Here is a 15296-nt window from a genome sequence, read left to right as displayed (position 1 = left end):
GATAATACCTTACAAGAGTTCATGTAGATCGTAACCTTAGACACTTTTGTGCTTGAAACATTTCTTAATCCTTCGACTCTTATGTAATTTTTTTGTAGCATAACACTTCAAAAATAATATTAAAGGTGCTAACCAAAGTGCCATGTGTTGGTTGATCCATTATGGAATGCCTTTGAATGATGCAGCACAACATCTTAAGCACATTAACTCGCTGGACGAAAAGCACACCTCAAAAGCAGTCAATCATCCTACTAAACTCTCATCTACAATTTGTACTAGCCACAGCAAGATATAATGAATTTTCTGGTGATATTAAATACGCATCGTAACCTATTTTTCCATTTTATGTTGTTGACATGGACTATGGAGTAGTACCTAAGTTTCTGGCTGGACCCCTCTTTTATCGCTTTTCCTCAATCTCCCTAGTCAGGAAGAATAACTCTGAAAGGGAAAAGTTATTAGGTTGCTGGGCTTCTAAGAAGCTGAGAAAGATTCCGCAAGGTGTAAAGCAAGAGCTTGGCAACCCCAAGAAGAAACCAGTTATTGCAAGCTTCAGCCGGAGAAGTAATTGACGCCCCAAAATGCCCGTGGAAGGTTTCCAGTCCAAATTCAATTCCTCGTGCCCAAAAAGCCCATCAATTATGGAGCTTCAAGAGCCCCACTGTCGTTCTCGACAAAGACATAGGTTTACTTCAAGCATAATACCTAATAGCAGCATCTCCCAGGCGCGTGCAAACACGACCCAATCAGATGCTGCCAAGGTGCTTAAGTAGTGTTCCCTTGCTACCAATTGCGCTTGGTATTCCCCGTTAACTTCTTTTATCTAATGGTATCTACTTTTTCATCATATCATCTCAGCCTCTCGGACAGAGAGGTACCCAAAACTCACCGAGATTCAATCCCAGAGGCCCAAAAACAAACTGAAAACCAAAACAAGCACAGGAAATCCAAGCGCGGAGAGAGAAGGTGAGAGAACCAAGCCACTTCAAATAGACAGAAAAAACATGGAGGGAGAACAAGAAGCACTACCCGCTTCTCCTACATCAACAACACCTCCTTTGCCATCATCATACAAGTTATTTCTGAAAGTTATGAGCAAAAGGAGAACATGGGTGTTTCTCTTTGTGCTAGTTTATGCAATCCTTTTAGCTTCTTCATGGAATTCCCTTAAATCAATACTTTCTTGGTACAAACGTCAAGCCCAACCATCTTCTGCTTCTTCTGGGTGGCCTGCCCTCTATGCCTCTGTTCTTCTTGGTGCGGTTTTTGGGCTGCTTTCTATGGTTGCAGCTCTGGCTGTGGCTGTCCCGGCCACTTTGGTGACCTGGATCACTATTGTGGTTCTGCTGGCTTTCTTTGGGAAACCAAAGAGGACCTTGGTGCTTGAAGGCAGGAAGATTACAAGAGAGATCGCTGGGTTTGTGTTCAAGATTTTGTTGAAGGAAGGGAATCTTGTAGCTGCTGTTTGTGCCGTTTTGGGGTACTTTGCACTTGTCAAGAAGAATTCTGGCGAGTGATTAAGTTGAATTGTTTAAGTTAGTGAGACCTTATTTAGCTGGAGAGATTTCACTTTGTGGATACTTGGAAGAAATCGGGTTTTGGAAGTTTTCCTGGTTGATGGAATTTAGGAAAGTTATCCTCATCTTCCATCTAATACATTGTTTGATTTTTGTTAATTTGACTTAGATTAGGAGTTCAAAAACGAGGCAAGCTCTTTGTTAAAGGGCTATTTAATAGTTATCCCTGCTTCTGTTTGTTCTATGTATAAAAAGAATGAATGACGAGCTGTTGTTTTTCACTTTTAAATTTACTTGTTTGTTTACAGCCTCAAATTTCTCCAGCGTATACATGACAGTCATTCATTTTTCAGTTTCTTTCTGGAGTACTGGGGTATGGAATGCGAATGTTTTCAGTTCAAATCCTAGAACATGCATTGATTCTTGAATTGATGGGTTAATTACTTGAATATATTTGCAAAAATCATATGAATGAACTCCTAGTCTCTTTCATTATTTTATTTACTTTCTTCTCCTTTTTTTAACATTAATGAAATTAACTGTATATTTGGTATGATTGTGTTCCATGCTTTACAAAAAGCTATCTCACGCCGTGGAAATTAGAGGGAACAGGGAAGTTTGGTCCCCCTCGTACTGCAGCATTTGTCATGTGCTTGGACCAAACCATCTGAAAGAATCTGTATGTGTATGACAAACAGCTAGCCATCTGTAGAACAAACAAAGAGTACCATTGCCGTCTTGGTTTGCTCATGAATAAATAGCAGCTGACACACAAGAAAAAGAAGGGGGGAGAGGAGACAGCTTACTGGTTTCCCTTTATTGTTTCTTAGTTTCATTACTTATCTAGGTCTTTCTCTCTCATTTTTGGTCAAATCTCTAGTTCGGTTGTAAACCATTTTTCTACTGTTCAAGTTGACCTCATAGAAACTCATTCCTTCCTATATACTCTGGTGTCTTTTTCCTGCGAGTATCAGTTCGTGCTTGACATCAAAGAAAAATCCAATCCCTTCAATAGATTAAAGCTTATTTTTTACATGGAGTTTTAAGAGTTTGGCTCATGCAAACACACCTAAGTGTTCAATTATCTATGTAGAAGGTACAATACTTTCACCCTGGAGTATATGAGGCTTGTATTACAATGTATATCAGCAAATGTTTAATGTGCATTAAACATAACCGTATAAGATGTTTATTTCCACTCATCAACATTAATGTTATTAAAGATGGCTGAAAGCTATTCCTTTGAGTCATCCTCCTCGTGGCTTCCAAGCGTGTACAACATCAAGCGGAAGGAATACTAAGAAATGTGACGCAGAATGTAGCAGTTAGCTGAGCAACATAGTGGAATAAAGATTGCTGCGAGCATGACAAGAAAAATCAACCACAAGAAAAGCACAACAGAGGCAAGCCAACTAAGCTTGCTTACCACCAAGTTTAAACCTGCCATGAATGCTATGGACATCATTGTAAATGCAACTCCTAGGAGAGGAACTGCCAATTTTAGAGCAAAGAATACCAAACTGAGATCAATTAACCGGGCCCAAATGAGTGTAACATCAATGATGACGGAGCTATACATAGCGATTGTGTTGCAGATGACAAACAGATAGAACATCCTGTCCCTTAGCATGATTGCAGAAGCTTCGTCAGGACTAGAGTTGTTGTCACCACCAGGGATTGTGAAACCAGCTGAAAATGTCACTGTTGCAACCAGTGTTGAGACTAATAATACTACGTTGACGTTCTCCTTGTAACTTTCAAATTTGGAACAGTCTCCTTCAACTGATCTTTGTCTTCTGTTTCTTGAGGCTGTTGGCTGGGAGCGTTCTGCACAGGTTAGTCTTAAGGCTAGCCATGTCAATCGCTGCACAATACAAGAACAAGATTACATATGCACCAACAGAATAGGTTACCTTTCAAAATACGGGAACCACATAAAATCATCAGCTCTTTTTGTTGACTAGGTCCACTTTTCCAGGTTACCTTCCTAGGATCCGGATCCAAGCTAATGACCAATAGCTATAAAAAGCATCTACCGTATTAATTGGAAGTGTTCTCACTCTGACCATTTTAACATTGCATTTGAAATAATGGCCGCACATTTACGCACCGTAACTTCCTTTCTTTGTTTTCAATCACAAAGTTGCTGTAAAGATAATTTATATGTGAACAGTTGACTGATGCTAGTGGTTATAGATAATTACTTGGGAAATTATAAAAGTCTAATAAGCACTAAATTCATAATTGGGCATGTCCACAAGCTCGAACTTTCCACTGCTTGTGGCGGGCCAATGGCTCGGATAGAAATACAAAAATCTACTTCCTGCAGTCACATGCCTTGGGAAATGAAGCCATCATTTGTGTGTCTGTGTTGTATTCTTGAGCAATATCCAGCGCTGTCAATCCGTCCTCGTTCATCAGCAGTGGATTAACTCTGCGGTCCCATGTAAGGACGCTTACAACCTTGGGATGCTGGTAAATAGTAGCTAAAAGTAAAGGCGTGTTTCCATTTTCATCTCTCTCATTTATAAGATTCTGTAGCGTGGGCACTTTGAGTATGTAATTCACCAAATGAATTCTTCCTCTTTTTGCAGCAAGGTGAAGTATAGTTTGACCTTGCCTGTTAAGAAGCTCCCTTGAATCCGGACAGTGCCATAGAAACTCTTGGACTACCCTGATATAGCCTTCATCAGAAGCTACGTGAATAGGGAAGAAACCATTCCGATCCCTTTGGTATGCAGCACCACGGAACATCTGAAGCAGGAAATTGACCCCTTCAAGATAGCCTATGGATGCAGCACAGTGAAGCGGATTCCTTCCTTGTTCACATCTTAAATGAAAAGAAGATTGGTCCTTTTCCCACATTATTTTGAGGACATCTGCTATTCCAAAGGAAAAGCTTAGCAGGGCTAATTAACATGTACAAGGAGCTATGATCTGAGGCAGAGGATTTATTTCAACTGTCACTGAAATTGCTAATGTATGGTCAAAGAGAAAAGGTGAATGTCTTGTAACAAGTAAATGACATAAGAACATCAAAAGAGAGAAATTAAATGTTAATTATCCCTACACTAACTCTAAATTGTACATGAAATAAATTACCAATGTTCCTCCCATGAATGCCAGCGTGTACTGGTGATTCATTTTGCAGTCTTTGTTGTTCATTGTAGTTCCCTAATGGATTTTCCATTATAAGCCTAACAATATCTGCATACCCTGCGGCAGCAGCAAGATATAATAGAGATTTGCCTTCCTTGTTGGCACTATACTACATTTCCCTATTTTTGTCAATCAGGATCCGAGCCATCTTTTCATGATGAGCTAGCAAGGCTTCATGCAAGGCAGTGTTTCCATCCTCATTTTTTTAACCAAAAATAGATTCGCGGGAAGAACCTCTTATGGAGTCAACTATCAGACGGACTAGCAACGGATCACCAATTCTTGCTGCTATGTGGAGCGCGGTGTCACCCCTATAGTTCTTCTCCTGAATGAAGAAGGGCAAATCCTTGCAGATGAGATTAACAATCTCATGATGTCTATAGCTTGTTGCTATGTGAAGCATTGTATTCTTTTGGGGCCTTACTTGAATACAGCTTGCTGGCACAACACGGTCACTTTGTCTATCAGCGGGTCCTTTCTCCACAGCTTCTACCAGTTCCAGGATTCTGCCTTCCATCGCAGCTGTGTACAAATCAGGGTCCATGGAAGCCGAACTTCCATAGTTTTCCTTTTCCTCCCCATCAATCAGGAAACCAGGAATTCTTGTCCTTGTTATTGGAGCAAGGCTTAGCTTATGCAACTGTTTTTCTATGTGTTTCTCTATTTTTCCTTTTCCTCTCACCTCCTGTTTCAGTTTCTTCTTTCTTTCTCCCTCCTGCTTCTTTCTTTGGTTCACAAATTCTCTTGTCAGTTTCACCATAGCTACAAGACAGGGCAGTAGAATACTGCACCCTGCTGCAAATTGAAATTCTCTGAGTCTGATTACGTGTAGTAATATTAGCAAGACTACACCTGCAGGCTGCAGCATGTACGTAACATTTATATATAGGCTAGCTATGACCAGGAATGGTCATTCTTTACTCCTTTAATATCAAATTTTATTATAGATTCAAACCACACCAGGTAGAATCTTTCCAAAGAAAATCAAGGAATCAAAGGGTATATACGACTATAGTGTGTCGAACACTTTCCAAAAATCTTCCAAGAAATTGAGAGCTACAACCTTTCCTTTGTCTCCAAATTCCTGTCAAAATCTCTTATGAGGTAGTAATTCTGTTGAAAAAGGCCTCCTTTTGTAATAAAAGCTGATATTAAAATCAGTCAACATTGTGGTCTCTGCTGGCCATAGTATGAAAAAAAACACTCTTAACGTGGGAAGGAAGTAAGAAGAAATGCTGTAAACGGTACGAAATTCTCAAAGGGTTGAGCGTGCACCGGCAGTCATCTAATGTAACGAATTCAACCAAAAAAACAACAGTAATGCATCAGTATATGCATCTGTCCTCATCAAGGTCGCTTTTCTGACAACTACTTTAATCAATTGTAAAATAATTTTAAAAAAAAAAAAAATTGGCAGGCCGTTTTAGAGGGGAAAGATGGCATATTTTCCATGAACAATTCATATTCAAAGCCTTATAAAGGGAGGTTTTATAAATTATTACACTTGCTTGCCTACTCTTTTGGTCATACTCAAGCAATTGCACCAAGCCACCGAGGATAGGAGCCCCATTTGTTTTAGTAAAAGTTATGTCAGCTATGACGAAATCTTTGTTACTTTTTACTTTCAAAATCCTTCCAAGAAATTTGGTCAAGTCTTATTAGATGTATATTGTACTATTTCAATTAAGAAAAGAAACAAATGCTAGGTCTTTATATATATATATAGTTATTAAGGAATAAAAATATTTCTATTATAAAATATAATTTGAAACAACAACTATAAAATAAATAGAAATAAAAATATTTCTAGGCTAATAACTCCTTATTTAAATAGAATTTATGAGTTAAAGATAACATTAAAAGATTAGACATGTGGATTAAATTTTAATCTAAATTCAATCTAATATATATTCAAATCTAGTTATATATAATATAAATAGATATTCACAAAAATATTCATAATACTTTCCTTTGAATATCTATTATATTAAGGATATAAGAAAAAAATTTGAATAAAAGAAAAAGAGTATATGAGCCTGTTTGGTTTTTTTTCTTTTTAATTTAAAAGCTATTATAAGCTCTTATAAAAAATAATAGTTTTTAAAATTAAACTAAAGCTGTTTGGTAAGCTGTTTAACAAAATAAATTATATAAGCTCTAAATTTGGTTAAAAATACTATAAAGGCTATTTATGTCATCTTCAATCACCTAATAAACTATAATGGAACAAGTCTACTTCAAGTTGATATACGATTTCAGATATTAAAATCAAATAAATCAATCAAGAAACTGAACAAATCTCAAATTTGTATAGTAGTAATAATCTCAAATTTGTATTGTAGTAATAGTATTAAATTTTTTTCTGATCTAGTAAACAATCAGACCATGATGCTTCAATTCCCAAAAAAAATAAAAGAGAAAAGAAGAAATGGTGTATTTGACATTAAAATTCTTTTCGGTGAAGAAGAGAAAAAACGTTTAAATAGTATTTGAATGCATCTTTAAATTTTGGATTTTCTTTCCTTTTAATCTTTGTAAGAACAAAAAAATGCTAGATTTTGCTATTCTATTACTGGGTCTTCTATTTTTTTTATCTTTTTTTTTCTAATAGTATTTGTAGAGAGAAGTAGAGGAGAGAGAGATTACGATTTGCATTGGACAATAATGGTTTGCAGAGAGAAGGAGAGGAAAGGAAGATTGATTGAAAAAGGGGTATTTCTTAAAAAATTGATGTGTTTTTAAATGAAGAAAAGAGAAAGCTCCTCCCTAAAGTTTTTTTAAACCTCTTTTTTTTAAAAAAAAAATTGTTTTAAAAAAAAAACTACTTTTTTTAAGAGCTTCTCAAAAATTATGTTTGGTTTGACTATTGTTTTTAAGAAATAGATAAGCTGAAAGAAAGTTAGGTCAAACAGGCGTTATAATTTTTTCAAAAATATGCTTTTGAGATACTATCACATTAAAAATCTTATCAAGAAAAATTCAATAGAAAAAACCTTGATGAAAGAAAAGAATATAGTGTGTATTTTGCTCCCCTGATGACTACATTATTTAAGATCTTTAAAACGGCGTATTTTAATATTTTATACCAACTTTTCAAATGTTGCAATAACAAGGGCTTTGATGAACAAATCTACTAAATTGTTACTTGAACAAATTTGCTAAACACTAATATCACCATTTTCTTGAAGATCATGGGTGAAGAAAAATTTTTATGAAATATGTTTTGTATGATTGTCTTTAATGTATCATTCCTTTTATTGTGCTATGCAAGTGGTATTATCGTCATATAATATTGTTGTAATTTCCTTCTCATTTGACAAGCCACACGTTTCTCGAATATATTAAGTTACAGATCTTAATCAAACACATTCATAACTTGTCTCAAAAATTACTAAAATTTCTGCATAGTTAAAAGAAGTAGTAACTGTAATTTGTTTTATAGAATGCCATGAAATAGTTATACTTCCACATATGAATAAGCAATATGTCTAGGATCGAGCCTTACGTGGATTAGATAAATATTTTGTATTTGCATAATTAATTAAATTTAATTTTGATACATTTGAGTAATATAAGTTCATGTCCATTATTCCTTGGAGATATCAAAATATATATGTAATTCTATTCTAATGTCTTTGAGTTTAAGAAGAAGTATATCTTACTAATATTTATAGCAAGCGATATATCAAGTTGTACATTGCTAGCAAGATATATTAGTGCTCCAATGGCACTAAGATATGGTACTTTTGGACCAAGAGGTTTTTCATCATCCTCACGAGGTCGAAAATAGTATTTTTTACTTGTAATGACCTTACAACCATCGGTGAACTCAATAAATATGTTTTGCCCATATAAAATCATTTTATTACTTGTGTTATATAATTTGATTGATGAACAAAAATTTCATTTGTCAAGTATTCAATCTAAAGACCTAAACAAAAATTTGTTTTTCCAAAGTTTATCATCTCAAATTCTTTTTTTAAATAACTTATGTCTTTTGATAATTCTTCAAGAGTTTCAATAATATTTAAGTTATCAATAATTATGACAAATTCATATCTAAATATCTTATAAAAACACAAGGGTATCTAAGATCATTTTTATAACCTTCTTTTAATAAATATTCATTAAAACGATTATATCACATGTTTCTGGATTACTTTAATCCATATACATATTTATTTAATTTAATCGAATAAATTTTTTAAAAATTTAAATTTTGTACTTCAAGTAACTTAAATCCTTTAGGGATTTTCATATAAATATCATTATTAAGTGAGTCATATAAATAGGTTGTAGCTACATTCATTAGAAGCATTTCAATTTTCTCATTTATTGCCAAACTAGTTAATATAGAATTATTGCATCTACCATAGAGAATATATCTCTTTATTCTCAATAACAAGTTTTTGGGTAAAACCTTGTGCAACCAGTCATACCTTATATCTCATAATCTCATTTTTCTCATTTTGTATTCGCATAAATACCTATTTATATTTCATTGATTTCACACCATTTGATGTTCTAACTACAGGTTCAAAAACTTCATGTTTTGTAAGTGAATTCAATTTCACCTTAATTACGTCTTTCCACATTGACCAATTATCTCTATTTCTACATTTTTCAATATATATAAGTTCAAGATTATCATTTTCTTTCGTAATATTGAGTACTACATTATATACAAAAATATCGTCAACGTATATTTCATTACAATTCCATCTTTTTCCCTTCATGACATAATATAGTTTATTGAGATCTCTTTATTTTCACTTATTTCAGATACTTGAATTTTTTGTGAAACTTTATTAATTACGCTAAAGTTCTTTTCTAGAGTTTCTGATGCCTCTTTCGAACCATATTGTATATTTGCTCTTTTTCTTTTTTGAGGATTTTATTTTTGAAACCAATTGGTTTCTCACACTTTTAGCATGCCTCATCTTACAAGGACATTAATTTTGATAGAAGCATTTGCAACTATTATATGAGCTTTTTTATTATTATTTTTAGGTTAGTAAATATGTCTGACAATTAATTTACTATATCTTGCAAATTAATTTTCTTTTGAACTTCATGTTCATATCGATTTGTGTGAGGATAAAAACTAGATAATGATAATATAATCCAAGATATTTCCTTTTCTAGTTGTTTATTTTCTCCTCTAATGTTGAAAAATTATTCCATCAAAATAACAATCAGTAAATGTTGACGTGAATAAATATCCTGTTAATGGTTGTAAATAGATGAAGATTCATATCCAACATATATTCCTAACCTCTTGTGAGAATCCATCTTTGTGCGTTGTGGTGAAGCAATTGAAACATATATCACACATCTAAAAGTTTTTAAATAGGAAGTATTTGACTATAAACCAATCATACACGAAAGAATTTATAATAACTCGTTGGTTTGATGTGTACAAGTGTTGCTTTGTGCAAAATGACATGCTCCCAAGTATAATTTGGGATTTAGATTTCATAAGCAATGGCCTTACAATCAATTGAAAGTGTTAATAAACGATTATGCTAGACTGTTTTGTATATAAGCATAAGCAACAAGTTGTTTAACAGTTATTCTAACTAAAATGTAATATTCATTAAAAGCTTAACATGTAAATTTACCAGTATTATCAAGATAAATAATCTTTATTGTATAATTAGAAAAATGTACTCGCAAACAAATGATTTGGGCAAGTAATTTTACAAATGTCAAATTGCAAGTTAATAATAAACATACATGTGATCATCTAATCAATGCATCGATTAAAACTATAAAATATCTAAATAGTCCACATGGTGGATGTATGAATCCACATTATCACCCTGAATATGTTTAAAAAATATAGGAGATTTAGTCCCAACTTTAGCTAGTAATGATCTTATAATTAATTTGCTTTCAAAACAAAAGTATATGAGAATTCATTAGATTGAAAAATCTTTTGATCTTTCAATGGATAACATGTATTTTCAAAAATTGTTTGCATCATTATTGATCTGGGATGACCCAACTAGTCATGCTAAACATTAAAATTATTAGTAAACTTCTGGTTTACTATAACACGAGTTTTAATCATTTTAATATTTATGTAGTATAACCAAGAGAACACAATGGGTAATTTTTTTTATTATTGTGCACTTCTTACTCGAAATAATAAATATAATATAGAGATATCAATTATTTTTTTCATTCGTTGTCTTAATATGATATTTATTCAGATAAATATCTTTAAAACTTAATAAATTTCTTTGAGATGTTGAAAATAATACATCCTCTATTATAAACTTTATTTTTCAAGATAGTAAAATATTGACTCTTTTGAAACTTTCAATTAATCTTGTATTACTAGATATTGTATTGACATTAGTTTCTTCCATTCTTAAATAGGAAAAATATTTTTTATTTTTAAATATAGTGTGCATCGCAACAATGTTTACTAGTCATATAACATAAAAGAATATTAAATATAGAATTAAAACACATAATAAGAACATATCATTTAAATATAATGAAAACATATAAAAACTACTTCATAATAGAGTTATATTAAAATATACTAATAAACTATTAAGAAATTTCATTTTTAAATATTTTCATTACCAATCAAATAATCAATTCCTCTTTTGGGGTGATAAAAAAATCAACAATGAATATTTACACTGCTTATCATATGATCAATTTCCTTTTCATGGTGGATAAGAAAATCAATAATATATCAACCTAGTCATAGTTAAAATCATTACAATATGTTTTAGGTTTCAAGTTCAATGATGCTTGATAAAATTCAAGACGTACAAGTATGTAACTATTGATCTTTCATGCCACATCAATGATAAGATATTTTTTATATTTTTTTTGTCTCTTTTTGTCTTTTCATTCTACATCCGTTTTTATGGGTTAAAAGTATATATCCATTTTTGATAAGTTATTCACTTTTGGTATATTAGTGGGTTAAGATATTCATCCACTTCTGGTGGATAAAGTTATTCTTAGAGTTAGAATAATGATTTATATAAAGTATTATAACGAACTCTTTCATATCCATAACTATAATTGTTAAATGATGTCGCATTCATTTTAGAGAATGGATGGATTTATGATTTTCATTAGTAACTCGTTGTTTAATTAAGTAATAAAAAGACTATATGATAGTAAAATTTATATTAAGATTGATTTTTAGAAAATGAAAACACCAAATAGATATCAAGTCACTTACCCGATTTACTACAACTAGAAATTAAAAACCAAATATTGAAATTCTTTTAGAGCTTAGAGATAATGAAAACAAAATAATAATAACAACACTCACCAGATTTGCTAAAATCAAAAATCATAGATCAATCATTGAAATCCTTTTGAAGCTTGAAGATAATGAAAACAAAATAATACCAAAACTTAAGAGATTAGAGAATCATGTTGATAACGTGTTATAAAATATAACTTAAAAGAATAACTATAAGAGAAAGTATTGAAAATGGGTAAAAAGATCTTATTCAAGTGTGTCTTTGCAAATGAAATAAGAGCCTATTTATAAGCTAATAACTCTTATCTAAATAAAATTTATAAGATAAAGATAATATTAAAAGATTAGACGGATCGATTAAATTTTAATCTTAATCTAATTTAATCTAATCTATATCTAAATTTAACTATACATAATATAAATGGATATTCACAAAAATACTTATAATAATTTTTTAATTAAAAATTTAATACTTAATATTCAATTTTTAACAATGAGCTTTGCCTTATACATCAAATAGATTTTGTTATTGGGTTACTCTGAACTAACCCAAATTGGTTCTAGCCCAATTGGGTTTTGGACTTGAGGAATGGTTGCTGAATTTTTACTATGTTGCCCTGTTAGCCTTTATTTGTTTATATTTAGGCCAACACTATTTTTGCTGTGGGCTTTACTTTTATGTTCAAACTAAGTATTGGGTTTGTTAAAAACATAAATCAGATATGAAGATGGAGCAAGTGATCTTACTTCCTAAACCCAAATTCCACTAGGCCAAATTTCTTGAGGCCTTTTCAACTTTTTTTTAGGCAATTTTTTCTCTAATTGATAAAAACAAAAATTTATAGAGATTATCAAATATTAAAGAATGTCAAATGGTAGATTCTATGCTTGACACTTGATCCCGTTTTTCTTTTAAGATAGAATTAACGCACTGTTAATTAATAACTAAATACTTATATGTAGCAGTTAGCACTTGCTGAGCATGCATGCGCTGAGTGCCTATTCAAAGATGCTGGGAGATAAAAGTATATATGAATCATGCAGGGTGAAGGTTTCTGAATTTATAATGAATTCATATATGTTAAAGGATATATACATGCATATATACCATATATTCACGCTTACACACATATGTATGTATGAATATATATATATAAAGTATATACAATTTAAATTGTACGACTCTTTTGTTATAGTTACATGAGAGTGAGTATAATTACACTTCTGTTACATGAATTCTACTCAATTTCCATCCTCCCTTAATTAAGTCCAAGTGGCAAATTACACAGCTTTTGAGATGAGAGGATTTGAATATAAACATTTTGTGTTTGGAGACCTTATAGGGAGTATTTCATGTTTTTTTTTTTAAACTAAATTACTTTTTTATCATTAATTTTTTTGAAATTTTTTATTTGGTTACTTAATTTTAAAAGTAATCTTTTCATCACCAATGCTTATAAATATTTTTATTTTGGTGGTTCAATTGTTAAAAGATGACTTAACATTCTACGTTATCAACCATGTAAACTGTTTTGTCACATGATCATATCCACCTGATAATAAAAAATTAAATAGAAGAATTGTGTTTTTTTTAAAAAAATTCTTACCACATGACAAAGCAAATGTTTTAATCATCAACATTTATGAGTGTTATTTGTTTTGATCACTAACTCATTAAATGATAATAGACCTCTCACTTGACATTTTATGTCATCATTTATGTTAATGATTCTATCATGTAGTTATATTTGTACAATAATAAAAATTTGAAAATTATGAATAAGTTTTTAGAAAAAAAATATTCTTATCAATCAGTTGATGTGAATGATCACATGAAAATGTAAGAAAATTTTCATTATGTTTCAATAATTGAGTGAACCATTATATATGTTAATGAGTAAACCATTATTTTATAAAATGAATAATTAACAAAACAAATAATAAAAAAATCTACTGTTCTTTTTAAACTTCAATTGCACTGAAAGATGAATTAAATTTAAATTAACGTGGTTGTAATAATAGAAAGAGAAACAAAAAACAAGCACAAACAATTTGAAGAATTAGCATATACAAATTCAATTCAATTTAATTAATTATTTCATTCATTCATTCAACATATTAATTTTTTTCTTGTTTGTCAACAAAAATTAGCGAGTGTCCTTGAAGTTAGGAGGTTTAGTGCCCCTAGTTCTGATCTCGTCACACGGCGGTGTTGGGGTACCAACTTCAACCAGAAATGGTTGAAGCACATGCTAAGTTACTATTTCATTTTCATTTAATTATGGTGATACATGACATGTGTCAGTTAAAAATACAATAAAAGCTTAAGCAAAGGTCAATTGGATTCTGTTCTAATGTATTATATAAATAAATTACTATATTTTTTTGTTTATTAGATTATTAAATGTGGACAAGTTTAAAGGGTCAATCCTCAATCACACTAATTGAGTCACACCCTTCCTCAGTTCCTCTACTCATGCATTGATTCTATTGGAGTTTATACTCTGGGGTTTTAAGGTATTCTGCAATTTACATCATTCCTTTCAGCCAATGTGTCCCCCACGCTCGAAGAATTAATTACATGCAGTTGGAGTGATCTCTTGATCGAATATTAGGTTAGTTGTCATCTTGTTTTGAGTATTAAATGAGTGGTTCAAAAGGTGAAATTTCGGATCGTTTGGACGTTGAAATGATTTTACTAAGAAACAAATGAAGAGCCGTGGGTTGCAGGGTCGCAATCTATGCCCAAAGCGTCATACCCAATATTCTTGAATAAATAAACGAGATTTGAATATCTCACTGCCACAAAGCTAAGCATCATTACATTACTAACTCAGCTGGGAAAATAATTAAGAAACGGGCATTCAATTATACAGGTATCATAATACTGCCATGATAATATTGCCAGGGCCCAGGTCGGAATGATGAGAAAGAGATTGAAACACAAGAGATTGATACTTTCCCCTTGTCAGGCAAGAGACTTCTTCCATGAGCCACAGCATGGCATCGACTTCTCTTTCTCCTTGAAAAAGACTCAAACTTAAAACATGCCCCGTGTCTAAACACAACTGGAAGGAAAAAAATGGAATTATGATGAGTTTATCTTCTGACTAGGTCCAAAAACTCACTACACTAGGTCATAGTTCTCCCATGAAAAGCCTATGATAAGTGGACTTAATGTTTGATTTATAATATATAAATGAGAAAGTGACATGGAACTGTCCATTCTTATTACACCATCATCTCCTCTTTTATCAAGTAGCCAATTCTATTGCTGTTATGGCAGTCTTTGTATTATATCTGGGATCTCTTTGCGAGAACAAGTATGGTATAGTCTCCTCGTGGAGTGATTTTTCAAGCATTACTTTTTGGCCTTTTGA

At 31.9% G+C, this 15296-nt stretch overlaps 2 protein-coding genes across 2 annotated transcripts; one reads left to right on the top strand and one right to left on the bottom strand.

Moving 5' to 3' along the window:
- Positions 1–815: 815 nt before the first annotated feature.
- Positions 816–2307, top strand: LOC110416369 (pyrroline-5-carboxylate reductase). The gene has a single exon (XM_021428359.2). The coding sequence runs from the start codon at positions 1005–1007 to the stop codon at positions 1515–1517; it is 513 nt and encodes a 170-aa protein (XP_021284034.1). The 5' UTR covers positions 816–1004; the 3' UTR covers positions 1518–2307.
- Positions 2308–2702: 395 nt separating this feature from the next.
- On the bottom strand, positions 2703–5436 carry LOC110416362 (protein ACCELERATED CELL DEATH 6-like). Its single transcript, XM_089782390.1, has 4 exons — positions 4939–5436; positions 4620–4785; positions 3855–4396; positions 2703–3399 (listed from the first exon to the last, which is right to left on the bottom strand). Exons 1-4 carry the CDS (start codon positions 5434–5436, stop codon positions 2815–2817), a joined length of 1791 nt encoding a protein of 596 aa, XP_089638516.1. The 3' UTR covers positions 2703–2814.
- Positions 5437–15296: the final 9860 nt, after the last annotated feature.

The sequence above is a fragment of the Theobroma umbraticum genome, unplaced genomic scaffold (genome assembly GCF_002168275.2).
Source record: "Theobroma umbraticum cultivar Fairchild unplaced genomic scaffold, ASM216827v3 scaffold_30.0, whole genome shotgun sequence".
Taxonomy (NCBI): domain Eukaryota; kingdom Viridiplantae; phylum Streptophyta; class Magnoliopsida; order Malvales; family Malvaceae; genus Theobroma; species Theobroma umbraticum.
The sequence above is the reverse complement of the archived record's forward strand: the minus strand, read 5'-3'. Positions and strand labels throughout refer to the sequence as shown.